This window comes from Budorcas taxicolor, chromosome X (genome assembly GCF_023091745.1).
Source record: "Budorcas taxicolor isolate Tak-1 chromosome X, Takin1.1, whole genome shotgun sequence".
Classification (NCBI taxonomy): Eukaryota; Metazoa; Chordata; class Mammalia; order Artiodactyla; family Bovidae; genus Budorcas; species Budorcas taxicolor.
Window position 1 is genome coordinate 66,406,197 of NC_068935.1, and position 23,443 is coordinate 66,429,639.

Consider the following 23,443-nt stretch of genomic DNA (forward strand, 5'->3'; position numbering starts at 1 on the left):
CACTCGACTACTTTGCTGCCTCCTCTGCAGCTGCCTGACCTGCTTCTGCTGCTGCTCAGGTAACTCTAGTCTCTTGTTGGCACCAGAATAGGCCGCAGTGGTTAATAAAAGGTTTCAACATGTGCCTGCCTGTCTGCTTTCCTGCCCCTTTCTTTCATGATCTCTCTCTGTTTGTTCCTTAGGGAGAACATCTTGGGCATTACCTTGCAGACCACTGGGAAGATGATGAGCTCAAGCTATTGGAGTGAGAAGAGCAGCAGCAGCTGTGGGACTCAGCAGTCCCCAGAGGTGCTGCCATGCCAGCCCCAGCATTACCACTGCTACCGTCAGTCAAGCCAAGCCCAGCAGCCTCCAGAAAAAACTGTAGTGTACCAGCGAGTGAGGACTTACAGTGGGCCCATGAACAAGGTGGTTCAGCCTTTGGACCCTGTCGGCTCAGGAGAAGTGCTCTCCCCTCTCAAAACTGCCTCCTCCTACCAAAGCTTGGTTTGGAGTGACCATTCCCAGGTACCACAAAGGCAGCTATGTCAAAGAGGGGGAAATGTCAAACTCATTTATTTTCTTCCTGCTTCTCTGGCTCTATTCTACAGAATATTATCTCTTGGATTGCACTTTTATATGCAATATAAGGTCTTCCAAATTCCATCTCCTGGCTGTCCTTTTCTAGTGCTGTCCTTTTCTAGCCATTTGTTTATCAGTTTACTAATGCTTGTAACCATTTGTTTATCAGTTTCAATGATTTTCACAATCTAACTAGAATATAGGATGGCTTATTTTTGTGGAATTAGATTGGAATATCTAATCTGAGGTATTCTTTTACTGCTACCATAAAGCAATCCTCAACTTTTTATAAAATAAATTCTCACCGGTTCACTTCATATCCAAAGTAAACAGCTTTTTTAAAAAATCAAATATGGTGGCGCAGGGAAAATGGTATGTACGGAGTGACAAGCAGTTATTTGTTTTTAGCAAATAGTATACTGCTCCAGGATAACTGACAGGCACAAATGTCTATTTGAATTGTTATATGCGTTTAGTCTTCTGATAATGACACACTGGTTCTTGTATAGTCAAGGTGGATAATTTATGTCTTAGTAGAAGGAATATTGAAAGTGAATATAGAATTGAGGAAGGCAAGATATAAGCAGTTGTTAAATGAAAGCTAAAAATAGTGGAAGCCTAAGACACCCTTTAAAATAAAATAAATTTGTTTTTAAAGGGGTTAGTTTAGTATCTGTGCTAATAATCTTGCCAATGAATGTGAAAGAACATTGAAAGACAATATAAAAATAACAGCTCTATGTCTGTTTTCATTTTTGACTGTCTTTGCATTAAATTTGCATGTCTTAAAGCTTTCTGGAAACTTCTGTCCAAACTGAAATTATGCTTCAAAGATATAAGTAGTACTGTATCAAAAAGTACAGCTCAGAAAGTAACCTTCGGAATGATATCCTATGCTGCATTGTCATGCTGATTTGGAATAATATGGATTATTTTCCCCAAATTAACAATTTTAAGTTGGATATGAAGCAACATGTATAAGGGATATAATAAAGCTGTTTTAAAAAGAATTTTTGAAAAATATAGGTAAGTGAACAACTATAAGGGCCACAATTTTACTGTTTTACTTCACTCCTAGCTTAAATTGAGGGGAACATTAAGAAGAAAAACTCAAGCATTTACTGGCAATAATTACCTATTTGAGAAAAATGCCACCTGCATTGAAGTTAAAGGGAAGAAAAATAAAAAGTCAAAACTACTAGTTTGTGATAATAATAATGCAAATGTGCATTCCAATATTAAGCATTAGGATGTTAATGAACAACAATAGTAGCTGTCACCTATGTTCCTGAGTAGCCTCAAAACAATGCAAAGGTTGTAAACAGCAAGTTACCATTATCATGGGTATGCTAAAATTACCCTGACATTATTATTAACCTCTTATCAATTTCCTACTAAAAGAAAAATAAATAGGAAAAAAAATTAAAGCTGAAATTTGGCAAGTTATAAACATTGACCACAGAAGAGCTTTTAGGGTCACACTTTATTGTATACTCCATAGTTCAACTTTCCTTTTAAATAAACCTGGACCACGCTGGTTGAGCTTTTTACAAGGATCACCTTCTTTCTACCAGATATTTGCTAAGTGATCCTCATAGGACTAGCTCCATCCTGAAATGTAGTTCCCCAAAGGAATTTACAAAGAGCCTTAAGGACAGAAAGTATCACCACAGAAACTGGGAAAAGAGATTGGAATAGAAGGTGAAGTCTGAAGTTATTTATAGTTGACAAGAAAGAAAAGGGCTGGGTGAGGAAGAGGGGGGTAAAATTTCAAACTGAGTTACATATCAGAGGGCATTCATAAATCTGCTAAAAGATAATTTGGCAAGAAAGCTTTAAGATAGCTGTCACAAAGAATATGACTAAGAAACTATTATTTTATTTACTTTCTCTGTTTAGTGGCAGGAAGGCATTGTATAAGGTAAGACCTAAAATTGATCTGAAATTACCTTCATGTTAATGAAATGGGTAAGATGTAGTAGCAGCTTTATTATATACCATGCCTAGCACAAGCAAGAAGTACACATTACTTAATACCTTTTTCATTTAGCTTTATTTTTAAAATTCTCTCCTTAATTGCCATGTTTCAAAGATATTTTGAGTTGGTATATAGCAATTATTCTGATGCTCGAATTTGTGACCATGGCAGCTAGGAAAATGGATTGGTTATCATGAATTCAATTAAATTTTTACTTTAATTGTTTTTAGCATTTTTGTGTTTGGATGATATTAAAAGAATTCATAAGATTAAAAATATATATCATTGCCAGTAGTAAAATATGATCTCTTTGAGAAACTGAAATGATATTGCACTGCTTTTCTTTTTTAGTTTGTGTAGTAGACATTTTAGATTTAAACAAATGCTTTGTGCAGCACTTTAGTATTTTCTATTTCTGGCTTTTTAGCACATGTTTTTCCTTTATTGCTTTCTTATGAACTAAAATAGTGTTTATAGACATAAACATAGTTTAAATTTCTCCAGATATAATGTTTCTTTGTTTCTTATCTACAATTGATTAGATATATTTTATGATTCTCTCAGTATTATTTTTTCTGACAGAATGTTTCTCAGAGAAAATTGAATATAGAAACCAGTTGTGGGTGAAATTATCTAAATTGATGATAGAATTAAAATTACTAAGTTTATTCATATGAACTGGAAGAATTAGAAGCAGGTATAATCAAGGTCATAAGTGAATTTTAGAACTGAATGTAGTCTTATAAGTAAATGGAGTTCTAGAAACTACATGAAACTAAAGAGAACAAAAACCTTTTGGTTCAACCTTTTAAAAGGCCTGAATGTTAAACACCCATCATTAATTCAAAATGAAATACTGCCTCAAATGAACAGCATTGATATTAATACACATTGGACATGAATATTTCTCTTTCATTAATTTCATCTTTTTATGATGTTCAAGTTATTTTCCATGCATACAGAACAGTTCTGTTATAACAGAGAAATTGATCAAAATAAAATATTCTTAATACCCATCATTCACTGAGCACATATTTATTAAGTGCCTGTTATGTAGGAAGCACCATGATTATCTAAATACCCATTTGCTTATCTAGGGAGAGTCCATATTGAGGACAGAAAAACAAGATCTGGGGGCTTCCTAGGTGGTGCTAGTGGTAAAGAACCTGCTGCCAATGCAGAAGACATAACAGATGTGGGTTTGATCCCTGAGTTGGGAAGATCCCCTGGAGGAGGGCATGGCAACCCACTCCAGTATTCTTGCCTGGAGAATCTCATGGACAAAGAAGCCTGGCCAGCTACATTCCATAGGGTTACAAAGAGTCGAACAAGACGGAAGCAACTTAGCATTCATGCATGCATACATGATCTAGTCTGTAGGTGTTCTGTATGTCTATATTTCATTTTAAAATATGATTTTGTGCGTTAGCCATCAATATTTTACTGAATAAAATGTTCTGATGGAAGAAGAGACCTCTTAGAGATTGTGTTATATGGATGACCATTCTTTTAAATTTTAAGCTCGCAACAAAATTTAACTCCAGAAAGCAACCCGGGGAAGAATATGAGTTTATGAATGATCTCTGCTCTCAGAATTATTCAACTTGGGCTTTTCTTTGTTTACATGATTTTTTTTCTTTTTCTTAGGTTACAAAGATTGTTGATAGCTCCTTTACTATGCCAGGATTTCTGTACACTATCAGAAAAATTTCCTGTTCTGTGGGGATGGGTGTGTTGTTTTGATAAATTGTTGTTCAAAGGTGTGGTCACTAAAGTGAATGATTGTTCAGGGAAGTAGGTTGCCTGAAAAAGGAATAAGGTCATAGGATAAAGAACCCTGAGTTTTCAGCTTTAGTCATCCCTTTTGTGCTTATAATTAAATGAAGCTATAGAAATTGAGTACAACTAATTGCTAGGTGAAAATGCCCTTGCCAATTGTCTTTTGTTTAAGGGAAGTCTGATAAATTGCTGGGCCTGTTTTCAGTCAATAGCACTAACAAGCTATAATTATGTGTGTGTGTGTGTGTGTGTGTGTGTGTGTGTGTGTGTGTGTGTGTGAAGGTGGTGGGGGAAATGGGGAGGGAGGTGAACTTTGTTTTAACTGTTGTGATTCAATTTTTTTTTCTTGAAAATTCTTGGTAAAATAACTGCCAGATTTGCCATGCTCTTAAACCCTATTTAAAAGTGAAAACTTTTTTAAACAAGTATATTTGAGCTAACATTTTCTTCACAACAGAAGCCATTTTAATAGCATCCCTTTTTTACTTCCAATGGAACAGATACATTTCTAATTCTTAAAAACAAAAATCATGCACTGCAAAGTGACTGGATACTTTATTTTCTCTCCTAGTTTTTCCTTCAGTAAAAGAGAAGGAATCCAAGAATGGGTCTCTTGAGTGAGAGGGTTTCCTTGGAGGGAAGCAGTGAGGGGAAGGAGTTCCATTACCCTTACATTCTATAGCTTTCTTTACATGGGAACAGAATCACAAATTTTATCCTAGATTGAAGAAGTGTTTGTTTCATCTAAAGAGAGATCACTACAACTTAACCTGTTTCTTTCTGTACAAAGTTCAGAACAGCATCTCAACAATAACCTAAGGCAGGTGTTTAACCATGTTGCTGGCTTTAAAAGGTTCTAGGTAAAGCATCTCCCATACTATTCAGAAAATTTATTCAAATGGCAGTTTGCCTTGGAAAATTCTGTCAGCATAAATGTCAGGTGGTTTTTAAAGATACTACTTCTTTTGAAACTGTTCAGTCACCATTATTACAGTCAGTGATTCTCATAGTCATTAAAACTGAAGCACCTATAAGGCTCCCATGGTTTTCTTTCTTGGAACAGTGTATTACTTATTAATTTTAAGTAAAGTTTTAAAATTCAAATTAGGTAACATTAAAGAGTTGTGTTCAACAAGTTTCCAATATTTAGTGAACAAAATCCTGCACTATGTATGTAATTTTTATTATTTAATTCTCATCCCAACAGTCTTGCTGTCTCTCCTTTATGCATTGCACCAAAGTCTTGAACTATTTGATAGGACCTATCAATAGGAAAATAAAAGTCAATAGGTATTGACTAAAGATGTTTATATTTTGTGGAGCCTAAAGATCAGTCACAGAGAACATTGCGTGGAGAAAATGCCTGTACAAGTGAATCTATGTGTAATGTCTCAGGGAGAGCTACAAATAAGTAGCTTCACAACCCAGGAGTCTTCCCAACTCAGGGATCGAACCCAGGTCTCCTGCATTGCAGACAGGCACTTTACCATCTGAGCCACCAGGGAAGCAAGCAGAGTTATAATGAGTATCAAATGAGAACACGTGAAGGTGTCCAGCACAGAGTTATCACTTTATAATTCTTTCCATTCATATTATTGATTTATAAAAATATAGCCAACAAAAACCACTAGCTGCACAGACAAAATATGATAATAAATTAAATAATATATGAATAGTCTATCATAAATATGAGCTTCCCTGGTGGCTCAGACAGTAAAACGTATGCCTTCAATGCTCGAGACCTGGGTTTGATCCCTGGGTCGGGAAGATACCCTGGAGAAGGAAATGGCAACCCACTCCAGTACTCTTGCCTGGAAAATTTCCATGGACTGAGGAGCCTGGTAGGCTACAGTCCATAGGGGTCACAAAGAGTCGGACACAACTGAGTGACTTCACTTTCTTTCTTTTTCTTTTCAAATTTAAATTAATTAAAATTAAAACTAATTTTCAGTTCCTCAGTCACAATAGCCATGTTTAAGCGCTCAACAGCCACAGGTGGCTAATGACTACTATCTGTACAGCAAATATATAAGGTATTTCCACCACTGCAGAGAGTTCTACTGGACACTGCAGATATATATATATTCAAGCTACTCATTAAAATATGAAAATATATCTAAAATCCTCACATTCAAAGAAATTCATGATGGTGCAGATGTGCTATCAAACTGCTGCCAATGTACCTGATCAGCTTTAATGGACACATAGGAATGAAACAGAGTATGAAGCCATGAACTTTCAAAGTATATGTTTAGAAAGACTATTTCAGTAGAAGGAGAATTAAATTCATGAACCTTCTTTAAAAGGTGAAATTAAATATTTTTATTTATATATGTATATACAGTCATCCTTTGTTATCCAAGGGGGATTGGTACCTGGATCCCCGCTCCAGATACCAAAATCCACAGATGCTCAAATATCTTATGTAAAATGGCCTAGTATTTACGTATAACCTATGCATAGCATTCCATGTATTTTAAATCATCTTTAGATCTGTAAATACAATATAAATGTTGTATAAATAGTTGTCAGAACACATCAAATTCAAGTTTTGCTTTTTGAAGCTTTCCAGATTTTTATTTTTCTAATATTTTCAGTCCTCTGTTGGTTGAATTTGCAGATGCAGAAGCCATGCATATGGAGGGCTGATTGTATCTTTCTTTTATATAATTTCCCCAGAACCTTACTTTTTGAGAGAAAAATTTTAAAAATTATTTATTTATTCATTTTTTGGCTGTGCTGGGTCTTCATTGCTGTGTGCAGGCTTTCTCTAGTTGTGGTGTGTGGCATCTAGAGTGTGGGCTCAGTAGTTGTGGTGCACCGGCCTCATTGCTCCACAGCATGGCATGTGGAATCTTACCAGACCAGGGACTGACCTGTGGCCTCTGCATTGGCAGGCAGATTCCTAACCACTGAACCACCAGGGAAGTCCAGTAAATATTTAAGAGGAAAAAAGATGAAAAAATAACCCCCCTCAATCAAAATGCATCTTCCTTTCTTTAGCACATGATCTGGGTTTCATAGCCTCTCTGGAACTTCCTATCTCCCTTAGCTTATTGAATTAATTTTAAACCTTAGTAAGTAAAGTAAACTAAGATCATGGTATCTGGTGCCATTGCTTCATGCAAATAGATGGGGAAAAATAGAAACAGTGACAGACTTTATTTTCTTGGGCTCCAAAATCACTGTGAGTGGTGACTGCAGCCATGAAATTAAAAGACACTTGCTCCTTGGAAGAAAAGCTATGACAAACTTAGCTTATTAAAAAGCAGAGACATCATTTTTCTGACAAAGGCCCATATAGTTAAAGCTATGCTTTTTCCAGTAGTCATGTATGGATCTGAGAGTTGGACCATAAAGAAGGCTAAGCACAGAAGAACTGATACTTTCAGATTGTGGTGGAGAGGACTCGAGAGTCCCTTGAACTGCAAGATCAAACCAGTCATTACTAAAGGAAATCAACCCTGAATATTCATTGGAAGAACTGATCCTGAAGCTGAAGTTCCAATACTTTGGCTACCTGATGTGAAGAGCTGACTCATTGGAAAAGACTCCAATGCTGGGAAAGATTGAAGGCAAAAGAAGAAAGGGGCGACAGAGGATGAGATGGTTGAATGGCATCACTGACTCAATGGGCATGAGTTTGAGCAAACTCTGAGAGATAGTGAAGGATAGAGGAGTCTGGTGTGTTGCAGCTCAGTGACTGCAACTTAGCAACTGAACAATAGCAAGTAAAGTTCAAATATCATTTCCATTTTTACAGATGAGATAATCAAGGCACAGGGGTGCTATGAGACTTGCTCAAGTTCATACGGCTAGTATGTGGTAGAACTGGGGTTTGAATATTTAAAAAAAATATTGAAGTATAATTGCTTTACAGTGTTGTGTTACTTTCTACTGTACAGCACAGTGAATCAGCTATATGTATACATATATCCCCTCTTTTTGGGTATTTCTTTCTTTTTTTTTTTCTTTTTTGGGATTTAAATCTAAACAGTCTAGTTTCCAGTCTATGCTTATCACCACCATGTTATACTGGATATTCCTGGTCTACACATTTGACTCTTATCTGTGTTATACTGTCTCTGATACCTGATTCCTGTATATGCTTCATGATCATTTTCCTGTATGTACTCCATTATGAACCACCCGAAATTTTTTGGGACACAATCCAGGGCATAAATAAATAATGTCAATAAACATGTCAGTGCTTTTAAAACATTATGTTGTTTACCAAGGAGGCAGATATATTTTGTTACTGTCCAGAATTCTTTTTTGCATTTCTCTCATAAATTTTATTGATTGCTTTGTATCAAAACATATAAACCTTCAGCACTGGGTAATAAGTTGATTAAATTTTAGTTATTTAAAAACTCATAAATGCTTTGATAGAAGTATCATGAAGAATTAATGTTGGCTTGTAACTTTTTATGGAATTTATTAACTCAGCAATAAAATGGCATTTAATTTGCAATTTAGAATCTTTTTAAAAACTTTGATAATCGAGTTCCCAAGTTAGGTCAAACTCCTAGACTTTGATGTTATTAAAGACACTCTTTAGGACAGCCTCACTCTATTTTGTAGTCTTATCTGTCACTACCCACCTCCTTACGTCTTGTATTCCAGATGCACTTCACTGCTGTCTGTTTCTTGAACATTTTGCTTCCCTCTCACCCCTTCCTTTGTTCATTCCATTGCCTGCTCTGGCAACATCTACCCTTCCCTCACATTTCTGTTGGATTCCTACCTATCCATCAATATGCATTTGGAAAGTCTTCTTCCACCAAAACATCTTCAACCCTGGATCTTCTTACTCTCTCCTCAATGTAGTACTCCACCCCAACCTCCATCCCAGGTGTGGTCTCCTTTTAAATCCAGTATCACTTTTCATCGTTTAGCTAAAGTATTGCAAGATAGCATAATACTGAGTAGTATATTATTTCTTTATTTCTTATTCCCCTCCACCATGGACTATACACTTGTTGATGGTTGAGGTTTGTTTGTTTGTTTGTTTGTTTTAATCAAAACTCAAAGTCAAAAAAAAAAAAGTGTTTGGGGGAATAGAATGAAACTTCAAATACTTCCTCTCCTCTCTCCCCTCTCTCTTTGTGATTATGACACAAAAATTCCTGAATGTGGCTGTCAGCAGTGGTTTTAATAAGATACATGACTGGCACTGTTTTGTAGATTTCACTCCTCTGTGCCCTCTCTTTGAAATGAAAATGGAAAGTAGGGAACAAATTGCCTCTTTAAAAACATGAACAACACAGAAATATAAGAAAGCTATTTAATAAGTCAATCAGTTTTCTATTTTAGTTCTTGGATTTTATTAAGCATCTGGATTTGACTTGTTTATATTTAGTTAAAACTTTTTCCCTTTGGACAAATATTTATCATTATTTAATATGCCAAATGTTGTTGAAGGGTTTGTCATTCTGATTTGTCATATAATTTCCCTGGAATATTGTTGTGATTCTTCCTTTAACCAAATTAACTTAGAGCTGTTAATTACACTGCTTATAGAAATATTCTTTCTACCTCTCCTGTATATTTAAGGGAAATGTTTTCATTTACTGAATCTTACTCAATGACCTTGTAATTGGTTTAGCATATCGGTTATGTGCCCTGAGATTGTTTCATAAAAACTACTACTACTGTTCAGTACTCATCCACATATGAAAATACATTTAGAACTCTCCAAGGAAATATTTTTATCTTCAAGCATAGTATTTACCCATTTCTCCTTAGCATAGACTTCAGCTTGGATGTATACATCTCTAAATAAAATTATTTTAAAATCTTCATAAACTCTATTGCACCTAAGAATATTTTAGTTATTTAAATTCTCTATAAACACCTCATATTACTCTACTGCTCAAAAAAAACTTCAAGGACACTCAGTGTCTATGAATTTCTTAGTCTGACTTTCAAAGCCCTCCAATTATTTGGCTCTCAGGGACCTTACTTCCGGGAACCCCTCTTCTAGTGTTCTATGTTTCAGCCAAAATGTAAACTGTTGTTCTTTAAATATAGCCCCTCCTTTTCCACAACTATGTCTTTGTGCATGATACTCTTACACTTGAAATGTCCCTATTCTCTATTCTCACCAATCTAGATATGTTGAAATCATAGTAATTTTTCAGAAAGTTTTCCTGAAGTGTAACCTGTGATGAAATCTTAAGTTGTCCCAGGCTGAAGTTACCTCTTAGCCATGGAAACTCCCAGAGTAAGTTCCTTGTAGCTCTTATGATATTATACTTTATTGTTATTTACCCCTAACTGATTGTAACTTTGGTGAGGGTAGAAAGTGTATTCTGTCTTTTCTGTCTCGTTCATTACCACTACATAACAAGTAATGAACAAATATCTTAGTTACATATGTTACCAATCTATTAAAAATAATGCCTCATATTAATAGATGCTATATTTTATTTTTCAAAAATTTTATATACATTACTTATTAGAACTCCAAAAAATAAATAGAAAAAGCTTTATTGCATCTATTGTGCAAATTGTACAGTGTACAAATGAAAACATACATTGGGTATTATTTGTTGTACAAATAAGAAATTGAAGTGTAAACAGCTCAAAATAACTTGTCCAAGTTAGAAAAGCTAGTTAATGAATGCCCTGAGTTTAAATATTAGCTCTTTATCAGCGATCTCCCTTAATTAACCTTAGTCAGATATTAAAGAATTTTTAGTTAAAACAAGTTAATATTTTTTAGTTTCAGCAGATCATTTCATAGTTACCATTACTGTATTTTTTCCATTCTAATGTTTTGTTATCAGAAGGGAAAGTATCAAAAATATATTAGAAGACAAAGTAGATTTTGTTCTGACTTTCAAGGTGTTGCCCTGAAATAATCCTGGAATTTAGAGTATGTTTTAACTTTTTAAGGTTTCCCTTATATTGTTGTTCAGCCGTTAGGTCGTGAATGACTTGCCACCTCATGGACTGCATGCAGCATGCCAGGCTCCACTGCTCTAAACTATGTCCCAGAGTTTGCTCATACTCATGTCCATTGAGTTGGTGATGCCATCCAACCATCTCATCCTCTGCCACCCCCTTCTCCTTTTGTCTTCAATTTTTCCCAGCATCAGAGTCTTTTTGAATGAGTCAGTTCTTCTCATCAGGTGGCCAAAGTATTGGAGTTTCAGCTTCAACATCAGCCCTTTCAATGAATATTCTGGGTTGATTTCCTTTAGATTGACTGATTTCATCATCTTGCAGTCCAAGAGACTCGAGAATCTTCTTTAGCACCACAGTTCAAAACCATCAGTTCTTCAGTGTTCAACCTTCTTTATGGTCCAAGTCTCATATCTGTACATGACTACTGGAAAAACCACAGCTTTCACTACATGGACCTTTGTTGGCAAGGTGATATCTCTGCTTTCTAACACACTGTCTTGGTTTATCATAGCTTTCCTTCCAAGGAATAACGCTTTTTTAATTTCATGGCTGCAGTCACCGTCTGAGGTGATTTTGGAGCCAAGAAAATAAAACATGTAAATGCTTCCACTTTTTCATTTTCTATTTGCAAGAAGTGATGGGACCGGATGCCATGATCTTAGTTTTTTGAATGTTGAGTTTTAAGCTGGTATTTTCTCTCTCCTCGTTCGCCCTCATCAAGAGACTCTCTAGTTCCTCTTCACTTTCTGCCATTAGAGTGGTATTACCTGAATATCTAAGGTTGTTGATATTTCTCTAGGCAATCTAAATTCCAGCTTGTGGTTCATCCAGCCCAGCATTTTGAATGATGTCTCTCAGTCAGTTAGTCAGTTCAGTCATTCAGTTGTGTCCAACTCTTTGTGACCCCATGGACTGCAGCACACCAGGCTTCCCTGTCCATCACCAACTCCCAGAGCTTGCTCAAATTCATGTCCATCAAGTTGGTGATGAAATCCAACCATCTCATCCTCTGTCATCCCCTTCTCCTCCTGGCTTCAATATTTCCCAGCATCAGGGTCTTTTCCAATGATGTAGTCTGCATATAAGTTAAATAAGCAGGGTGACAATATACAGCCTTGTTGTACTCCTTTCTCAATCTGGAACCAGTCTGTTGTTCCATGCCCAATTCTAACTGTTGCTTCCTACCCCCCATACAGGTTTCTCAGGAGATAGGTAAGATGGTCTGATGTTCCCATCTATTTAAGAATTTTCCACAGTTTGTTGTGATCTTTACATTCAAAGGCTTCCACGTAGTTGATGAAGCAGAACTAGGTGTTTGTCTGGAATACATTTGCTTTCTCTATGATCGAACAGATTTTGCCAATTTGATCTCTGGTTCCTCACCTCTTCGAGACCCAGCTTGTATATGTGGAAATTATTGGTTCATGTACTGTTGAAGCCTGACTTGAAGGATTTTGAGCACTATCACGCTAGCATGTGAAATGAGTACAATTGTGCAGTAATTTGAACATTCTTTGGCATTGCCTTTCTTTGGGATTGAAATGAAAACTAACCTTTTCCAGCCCTGTGATCACTGCTGAGTTTTCCTAATTTGCAGCATCATCTTTTAGGATTTTAAATAATTGAACTGGGATTCCATCATGTCCACTAGTGTTGCTCGTAGTAATGCTTAGGAAGCTAAGGCCCACTTGACTTCACACTCCAGGATGTCTGGCTCTAGGTGAATGATCACACCATTGTGGTTATCTGGGTCATTAAGAACTTTTTAATATAGTTCTGTGTATTCTTGCCACCTCTACTTAATCTCTTCTGCTTCTATTAGGTCTTTATTGTTTCTGTCCTTTATTGTGCCCATTTTTACATGATATGTTCTTTTGATATCTCCAGTTTTCTTGAAGAAATATCTAGTCTTTCCCATTCTATTGTTTTCCTCTATTTCTTTGCAGTGTTCATTTAAGAAGGCTTTCTTAACTCTTCTTGCTGTACTATGGAACTCTGCATTCAGTTGAGTATATTTTTCCCTTTCTCCCTTGCCTTTCACTTTTCTTCTTTCCTCAGCTATTTATAAAGCCTCTTCAGACAACCATTTTGACTTCTTGCATTTCTTTTTCTTGGGGATGCTTTTGGTCAATGACTCCTGTACAATGTTAGGAACCTCTGTCCTTAGCTCTTCAGACACTCCGTCTACCAGATCTAATCCCTTATTTGTCACCTCCACTCTATAATCATAAGGGATTTGATTTAGGTCATACCTGAAATGCCTAGTGGTTTTCCCTACTTTCTCAGTTTAAGCCTGCATTTTGCCATAAGGCACTTATGATCTACGCCACAGTTGGCTTCAGGTCTTGTTTTTACTGCCTGTATAGAGCTTCTCCATCTTCGGCTGCAAAAAATATAGTCAATCCGATTTCAATATTGACCATCTGGTGATGTCCATATGTAGAGTCATCTCTTGGGTTGTTGAAAGAGGGTGTTTGTTATGACTAGTGTGTTCTCTTGAGAAAACTCTATTAGCCTTTGCCCTGCTTAATTTTATACTCTAAGGCCAAACTTGCCTGTTACTCCAGGTATCTCTTGACTTCTACTTCTGCATTACAATCCCATATGATGAAAAGGCTTCCCTGGTGGCTCAGAGGATAAAGCATCTGCCTGCAATGCAGGAGACACAGGTTGATCCCTGGGTTGGGAAGATCCCCTGGAGAAGGAAATGGCAACCCACGCCAGTATTCTTGCCTGGAGAATACCATGGACAGAGGAGCCTGGTGGGCTACAGTCCATGGGGTCACAAAGAGTCAGACACGACTGAGCGACTTCACACACATGATGAGAAGGATATCTTTTTTTAACATTAGTTCTAGAAGATGTTTTGGGTCTTCCTAGAACCAGGTAACTTCAGCTTCTTTGGCATTGATAGTTGGAGCATAGACTTGGATTACTGTGATGTTGAATGTTTTGCCATGGAAACAAACCAATCTCATTCTGTCATTTTTGAGATTGCATCTAAGTACTACATTTCAGACTCTTGTTGACTCTGAGGGCTACTCCATTTCTTCTAATGGATTTTTGTTCACAGTAGTAGATATAATGGTCATCTGAATTAAATTTTGCCCATTCCCATCCATTTTGGGTTTCCCTCATATCTCAGTTTGTAAAGAATCTGCCTGCAGTGTAGGAGACCTGGTTTCGATTCCTGGGTCAGGAAAATCCCCTGGAAAAGGAAATGGCAACCCACTCCAGTATTCTTGCCTGGAGAATCTCATGGACAGAAGAGCCTAGCAGGCTACAGTCCAGGGAGCTCACAAGAGTCAGACATGACATAGCAACTAAACCACCACCACCATCCATTTTAGTTTACTCACTTCTAAAATGTTGATGTTCACTCTTGCCATCTCCTATTTGACCACTTCCAATTTACCTTGATTCATGGACCTAACATTCATCCACAACTGATCATTGTTTCCACTTTGGCTTAGATGCTTCATTCTTTCTGGAGCTGTTTGTAATTTCCCTCCACTCTTCCCCAGTAGCATATTGAACACCTTCTGACCTTAGGTCTCATCTTCTGGTGTTCTATCTTTTTGCCTTTTCATACTGTTCATGGTGTTCTCATGGCAAGAATACTGGAGTGGTTTGCCATTCCGTCCTCCAGTGAGCCATTTTTTTCAGAACTCCTGACTAGGACCTATCCATCTTGGATGGCCATGCATGTCATACCTCATAGCTTCATTGAGTTACTCAAGTCCCTTTGCCAAGACAAAGCAGTGTTCCATGAATGGGAATTCAGAGTATGTTTTAAGATTTTAAAGTTTCCCTTCTAACCTTAAAGAAAATAACACCTCTCCAGCTTCTGCTTTCCTTTTTTTCTCCACTGCACTGAAATATTCAGAAGCTATTTCATTGAGGTAAGTAAGAAATCAGCACTATTTGCATTTCATGTGATTTTTAAACTCTAAATTAATAGCTATTTTAACATACAGAAATAAAATACATGTTTTCTGACTCACGAATTCTCCCTAAGATGACTAGTTTCCCAGCTCTCATTTAAGTATGAACAATTATCCAAGGATGTAGAGAAATAATACCTCAAAAGCAAACTGATCTTTTTTTTTTTCAGATGGCAATAGCTTATTTTAACAATTTGCTGTCTTAGAGTACTACCTAAGAGTATTGGATACTTTATTACATTTCTGATGCTTTTAAATATTTTCTTTCTCATTCGAAATTTAATTTTCTTTTTAGAATTTTCTCCTCTCTTTTCTTGTCTTTTATTTTAAAAAAATTATTTATTTTAAATGAAACAAAGATGAATATTTTTAATGCTAAAAGGTACAATTCACAAAGAAGATGGAACCAGATGCCATGATCTTGGTTTTCTGAATGTTGAGCTTTAAGCAAACTTTTTCACTCTCCTCTTTTAGTTCCTTCAAGAGGCTCTTTAGTTCATCTTCACTTTTTGCCATAAGAGTGGTGTCATCTGCATATCTGAGGTTACTGATATTTCTCCCAGCATTCTTGATTTCAGCTTGTGCTTCATCCTGCCCAATGTTTCTCATGACGTAGTCTGCATGTAAGTTAAATAAGCCTTATGGACATCTACTAAGAAAGTATGAGATACAAAATTTAAAACGTATTTGTGTAGGATATGATTAATATAGTTAATTAAATATAAATCCATTATATTTAAACTATTAGTGACATCATTCAAGATGCTCCTATTCTTATTTTTTCTGCACTTGATAAAATATTCTCAGAGAAATGTTAATATGTCTCACTATGATTATATTTTTCTTTCTCTTATACTTCTTCTGGTCCCATCACTTCATGGCAAATAGATGGGAAAACAGTAGAAACAGTGGCTGCTGACTTTATTTTTTGGGGCTCCAAAGTCACTGCAGATGGTGATTGCAGCCATGAAATTAAAAGACGTTTACTCCTTGGAAGGAAAGTTATGACCAACCTAGACAGCATATTAAAAAGCAGAGACATTACTTTGCCAACAAAGCCCTATATTTAAGGCAATGGTTTTTCCAGTAGTCATGTATAGATGTGAAAGTTGGACTATAAAGAAAGCTGAGTGCCAAAGAATTGATGCTTTTGAACTGTGGCATTGGAGAAGACTCTTGAGAGTCCCTTGGACTGCAAGGAGATTCAACCAGTCCATCCTAAAGGAAATCAGTCCTGGGTGTTCATTGGAAGGACAGATGTTGAAGCTGAAACCCCAATACTTTGGCCACCTAATGAGGAGACCTGACTCATTTGAAAAGACCCTGATGCTGGGAAAGATTGAAGGAGGGAGGAGAAGGGGATGACAGAGGATGAGACGGTTGGATGACATCACCGACTCAATGGACATGAGTTTGGGTAAACTCTGGGAGTTGGTGATGGACAGGGAGGCCTGGCAGGCTGAAGTTCATGGGGTGGCAAAGTCGGACATGACTGAGTAACTGAACTGAAGGGTATTTAGAAAAACTAGCAAAAAGATAAATATTACTAAATTTAAAAAGTATAATTCTTTTTGTGTGTGTGTGATTTAGTTATATATATATATACATATAATATTTTTGAAATTATTTTCCATTATAAGTTATTACAGGATATTTACTATAGTTCCCTGTGCTATATGGTAAACTTTTGTGGCTTGTTGCATATATTTTATTTTTATTTTTTTTAGTTTAAATTTATTTATTTAATTGGAGGCCAATTAATTTACAATATTGTACTGGTTTTGCGATACATCAATATGAATCTGCCATAGGTGTATACATGTTCCCCATCCTGAAACCACCTCCCACCCCCCTCCATGTACCATCCCTCTGGGTCATCCCAGTGCACCAGCCCCAAGCATCCTATATCCTGCATCGAACCTGGACTGGTGATTCATTTCTTATACGATATTATACATGCTTCAATGCCATGCTCCCAAATCATCCCACCCTCTCCCTCTCCCACAGAGTCCAAAAGACTGTTCTATACATCTGTGTCTCTTTTGCTGTCTCGCATACAGGGTTATCATTATGATCTTTCTAAATTCCATATATATGCGTTCGTATACTGTATTGGTGTTTTTCTTTCAGGCTTACTTCACTCTGTATAATAGGCTCCAGTTTCATCCACCTCATTAGAACTGATTCAAATGTATTCTTTTTAATGGCTGAGTAATACTCCATTGTGTATATGTACCACAGCTTTCTTATCCATTTGTCTGCTGATGGACATCTAGGTTACTTCCATGTCTTTGCTATTATAAACAGTGCTGCAATGAATATTGGGGTACATGTGTCTCTTTCAGTTCTGGTTTCCTTGGTGTGTATGCCCAGCAGTGGGATTGCTGGGTCATAAGGCAGTTCTATTTCCAGTTTTTTAAGGAATCTCCACACTGTTCTCCATAGTGGCTATACTAGTTTGCATTCCCACCAACAGTGTAAGAGGGTTCCCTTTTCTCCACACCCTCTCCACCATTATTGCTTGTCGACTTTTGGATTGCAGCCATTCTGACTGGCGTGAAATGGTACCTCATTGTGGTCTTGATTTGCATTTCTCTGATAATGAGTGATGTTGAATATCTTTTCATGTGTTTGTTAGCCATCTGTATGTCTTCTTTGGAGAAATGTCTATGTAGTTCTTTGGCCCCCCCCTTTTTTTTTTTTTTTTGATTGGGTTGTTTATTTCTCTGGAATTGAGCTGTAGGAGTTGCTTGTATATTTTTGAGATTTGTCGTTTGTCAGTTGCTTCATTTGTTATTATTTTCTCCCATTCTGAAGGCTTTCTTTTCACCTTGCTTAGAGTTTCCTTTGTTGTGCAGGTTTTAACTTTAATTAGGTGCCATTTGTTTATTTTTGCTTTTATGTCCATTACTCTGGGAGGTGGGTCATAGAGGATCCTGCTGTGATTTATCAGAGAGTATTTTACCTATGTTCTCCTCTAGAAGTTTTATAGTTTTTGGTCTTACATTTAGATCTTTAAACCATTTTTAGCTTATTTTTGTGTATGGTGTTCTAGTTTCATTCTTTTACAAGTGGTTGACCAGTTTTCCCAGCACCAGTTGTTAAAGAGATTGTCTTTTCTCCATTGTATATTCTTGCCTCCTTTGTCAAAGATAAGGTGTCCATAGGTGCATGGATTTATCTCTGGGCTTTCTATTTTGTTCCACTGATCTATATTTCTGTCTTTGTGCCAGTACCATACTGTCTTGATGACTGTAGCTTTGTAGTAGAGCCTGAAGTCAGGCAGGTTTATTCCTCCAGTTCCATTCTCCTTTCTCAAGATTGCTTTGGCTATTTGAGGTTTTTTGTATTTCCATACGAATTGTGAAATTATTTGTTCTAGCTCTATGAAAAATACCGTTGGGAGCTTGATAGGGATTGCATTGAATCTATAGATTGCTTTCGGTAGTATACCCGTTTTCACTATATTGGTTTTTCTGATCCATGAACAAGGTACATTTCTCCATCTATTAGTGTCCTTTTTGATTTTTTTCACCAGTGTTTCATAGCTTTCCATATATATATATAGGTCTTTAGTATCTTTACGTAGATACATACCTAAGTATTTTATTCTTTTTGTTGCAATGGTCAATGGAATTGTTTCCTTAATTTTTCTTTCTATTTCTCATTATTAGTGTATAGGTATGCAAGGGATTTCTATGTGTTGATTTTATATCCTGCAATTTTACTATATTCATTGATTAGCTCTAGTAATTTTTTGATGGAGTCTTTAGGGTTTTCTCTGTAGAGGATCATGTCATCTACAAACAGTGAGAGTTTTGCTTCTTTTCCAATCTGAATTCCTTTAAATTCTTTTTCTGCTCTGATTGCTATGGCCCAAACTTCCAAAACTATGTTGAATAGCAGTGGTGAAAGTGGGCACCCTTGTCTTGTTCCTGACTTTAGGGGAAATGCTTTCAATTTTTCACCATTGAGGATAATGTTTGCTGTGGGTTTGTCATATATACCTTTTATTATGTTGAGGTATGTTCCTTCTATTCCTGCTTTCTGGAGACTTTTTATCATAAATGGATGTTGAATTTTGTCTGCATCTATGGAGATAATCATATGGCTTTTATTTTTCAATTTGTTAATGTGGTGTATTACATTGATTGATTTGTGGATATTGAAGAATACTTGCATCCCTGGGATACAGCCCACTTGGCCATGGTGTATGATCTTTTTAATGTGTTGTTGGATTCTGATTGCTAGAATTTTGTTTAGGATTTTTGCATCTATGTTCATCAGTGATATTTGCCTGTAGTTTTCTTTTTTTGTGGCATCTCTGTCAGGTTTTGGTATTAGGGTGATGGTGGCCTCATAGAATGAGTTTGGAAGTTTAAGTTGCTCTGCAGTTTTCTGGAAGAGGTTGAGTAGGATAGGTGTTAGCTCTTATCTAAATCTTTGGTAGAATTCAGCTGTGAAGCCATCTGGACCTTGGCTTTTGTTTGCTGGAAGATTTAGGATTACAGTTTCAATTTCCATGCTTGTGATGGGTCTGTTAAGATTTTCTATTTCTTCCTGGTTCAGTTTTGGAAAGTTGTACTTTTCTAAGAATTTGTCCGTTTTTTCCAAGTTGTCCATTTTATTGGCATAATTACTGATAGTAGTCTCATATGATCTTGTGTATTTCTGTGTTGTCTGTTGTGATCTCTCCATTTTTATTTCTAAATTTATTGGTTTCATTTTTCTGCTTTTGTTTCTTGATAAGTCTGTATAATGGTTTGTCAATTTTATTTATCCTCTCAAAGAACCAGCTTTTTGGCTTTGTTGATTTTTGCTATGGTCTCTTTTGTTTCTTTTGCATTTATTTCTGCCCTAATTTTTAAGATTTCTTTCCTTCTACTAACCCTGGGGTTCTTCATTTCTTCCTTTTCTAGTTGCTTTAGGTGTAGAGTTAGGTTATTTATTTGACTTTTTTCTTATTTCTTGAGTTATGGCCTCTATTGCTATGAACTTTCCCCTTAGTGCTGCTTTTACAGTGTCCCACAAGTTTGGGATTGTTGTGTTTTCATTTTCACTCGTTTCTATGCATATTTTGATTTTTTTTTAAATTTCTTCTGTGATTTGTTGGTTATTCAGCAGCGTGTTGTTCAGCCTCCATATGTTGGAATTTTTAATAGTTTTTCACCTGTAATTGGCATCTAATCTTACTGCATTGTGGTAAGAAAAGATGCTTGGAATGATTTCAATTTTTTGAATTTACCAAGGCTAGATTTATGGCCCAGGATGTGATCTATCCTGGAGAAGGTTCCGTGTGCACTTGAGAAAAGGGTGAAATTCATTGTTTTTGTGTGAAATGTCCTATAGATATCAATTAGGTCTAACTGGTCTATTGTATGATTTAAAGTTTGTGTTTCCTTGTTAATTTTCTGTTTAGTTGATCTATCCATAGGTGTGAGTGGGGTACTAAAGTCTTCCACTATTATTGTGTTATTGTTAATTTCCCCTTTCATACTTGTTAGCATTTGTCTTACATGTTGTGGTGCTCCTATCTTGGGTGCATATATATTTATAAGTGTTATGTTTTCTTCTTGGATTGATCCTTTGATCATTATGTAGTGTCCTTTGTCTCTTTTCACAGCCTTTGTTTTAAAGTCTATTTCATCTGATATGAGTATTGCTACTCTGCTTTCTTTTGGTCTCTATTTGTGTGAAACATCTTTTTCCAGCCCTTCACTTTCAGTCTGTATGTGTCCCCTGTTTTGAGATGGTTCTCTTGTAGACAACATATATAGGGGTCTTGTTTTTGTATCCATTCAGCCAGTCTTTGCCTTTTGGTTGGGGCATTCAACCCATTTACGTTTAAGGTAATTATTGATAAGTATGATCCCATTGCCATTTACTTTATTGTTTTGGGTTCAATTTTATAATCATTTTCTATGTTTCCTGTCTAGAGAAGATCCTTTAACATTTGTTGGAGAGCTGGTTTGGTGGTGCTGAATTCTCAGCTTTTGCTTGTCTGTAGAGCTTTGATTTCTCCTTCATATTTGAATGAGATCCCTGCTGGGTACAGTAATCTGGGCTGTGGATTATTTTCTTTCATCACTTTAAGTGTGTCTTGCCATTCCCTCCTGGCCTGAAGAGTTTCTATTGAAAGATCAGCTGTTATCCTTATGGGAATACCCTTGTGTGTAATTTTTTCTTTTCCCTTGTTGCTTTTAATATTTGTTCTTTGTGTTTTATCTTTGTTAATTTGATTAATATGTGTCTTGGGGTGTTTCGCCTTGGGTTTATCCTGTTTGGAACTCTCTGGGTTCCTTGGACTTGGGTGATTATTTCCTTTCCCATTTTGGGGAAGTTTTCAAGTATTTTCTCATGGTCTTTCTTTTGTTTTCTTCTTCTGGGACTCCTATGATTCGAATGTTGGGGCGCTTACCACTCTCTTGGAGGTCTCTGGGATTGTCCTCATTTCTTTTAATTTGTTTTTCTTTTTTCCTCTCTGATTCATTTATTTCTACCATTCTATCTTCTACTTCACTAATCCTATCTTCTGTCTCCATTATTCTACTATTTGTTGCCTCCAGGGTGTTTTTTATCTCATTTATTGCATTATTCACTATATATTGACTCTTTTTTATTTCTTCTAGGTCCTTGTTAAACCTTTCTTGCATCTTCACAATCCTTGTCTTCAGGCTATTTATCTGTGATTCCATTTTGATTTCAAGATTTTGGATCATTTTCACTATCATTATTTGGACTTCTTTATCAGTTAGATTCTTTATCTCTTCCTCTTTTGTTTGGTTTGGTGAGCATTTATCTTGTTCCTTTACCTGCTGGGTATTCCTCTGTCTCTTCATCTTGTTTATATTGCTGAGTTTGGGGTGGCCTTTCTGTATTTTGGCAGTTTGTAGAGTTATCTTTATTGTGGAGTTTCCTCACTGTGGGTGGAGTAGTACCATTGGCTTGTCATGGTTTCCTGGTTAGGGAAACTTGTGTCATCGTTCTGGTGAGTGGAGCAGGATTTCTTCTCTTTGGAGTGCAATGAAGTGTCCAGTAATGAGTTATGAGATGTCAATGGGTTTGGAGTAACTTCAGGCAGCCTCTATATTCAAGCTCAGGGCTGTGTTCCTGTGTTCCTGGAGAATTTGCATGATATGTCTTTTTCTGGAACTTGTTGGCCCTTGGGTGGTGCTTGGTTTCAGTGTAGGTATGGAGGCATTTGATGAGCTTCTGTCAATTAATATTCCCTGGAATCAGGCGTTCTCTAGTGTTCTTAGGATTTGGACTTAAGCCTGCTGCTTCTGGTTTTCAGTCTTATTTTTTCAGTAGTCTCAAGACTTCTCCATCTATACAGCACCATTGATAAAACATCTAGGTTAAACATGAAAAGTTTCTCCACAGTGAGGGACACCCAGAGAGGTTCACAGAATTACATGGAGAAGAGAAGAGGGAGGAGGGAGTTAGAGGTGACCCGAATGAGATGAGGTGGAATCAAAAGAGGAGAGAGCAAGCTAGCCACTTCCTTATGTGCGCTCCACAGTCTGGACCACTCAGAAATGTTCACAGATTTACACAGAGAAGAGAAGAGGGAGGAAGGAGACAGAGGTGGCCAGGAGGATAAAAAGGGGGAAATCAAAAGGAACAAGACAGATACAGCTAGCAATCAGTTCCCTAAGTGTTCTCCACCATCTGGAACACACAAAGAGATTCACGGAGTTGGGTAGAGAAGAGAAGGGGGAGGGAGCAGATAGAGGCAACTTGGTGGAGAAAAAGGAGAGTCCAAAGGGGGAGAGAGCAGTCAAGCCAGTAATCTCGCTCCCAATTAAAAATGGGTATGAAGATTGAGCTCTTAAATGTACAAAATTGATAACAAATACCAAAAAGCAATGATTAAAAATCTAAAGTAGAGGTTGGATTTTCAAAAATACAATATTAAAGAAAAGAAAAAAAAAGTCAGAAAAATTATAATATATATATATATATATATATATATATATATGAAGTTTGCTTTAAAAAAATAGGGTCTCTCTCTCTCTCTCATTTTTTTTTTTTTTTTTGCAAAGTAATAGTAGGTTATAAAGCAGGATACAAGATGCTTGGGGCTGGTGCACTGGGATGACCCAGAGGGAGGGTCTGGGGAGGGAGGTGGGAGGGGGGTTCAGGATGGGGAACATGTGTATGCCTGTGGCGGATTCATGTTGATGTGTGGCAGAACCAATACAATATTGTGAAGTAAAAATAAATAAATTTTAAAAAGGAAAGAAAATTAGAGGAGTAATAGAGGACA

At 36.6% G+C, this 23,443-nt stretch overlaps 1 protein-coding gene across 1 annotated transcript in view; it reads left to right on the top strand.

Annotated features, from left to right (window-relative positions):
- The first annotated feature begins 222 nt into the window (after positions 1 to 222).
- POF1B (POF1B actin binding protein) overlaps positions 223 to 23,443 on the top strand; it is a 100,878-nt gene continuing 77,657 nt past the window's right edge. The window contains exon 1 of the mRNA XM_052662674.1: positions 223 to 507. Coding sequence (XP_052518634.1) covers positions 223 to 507 — 285 coding nt within the window. The remainder of the gene's footprint in view (positions 508 to 23,443) is intronic.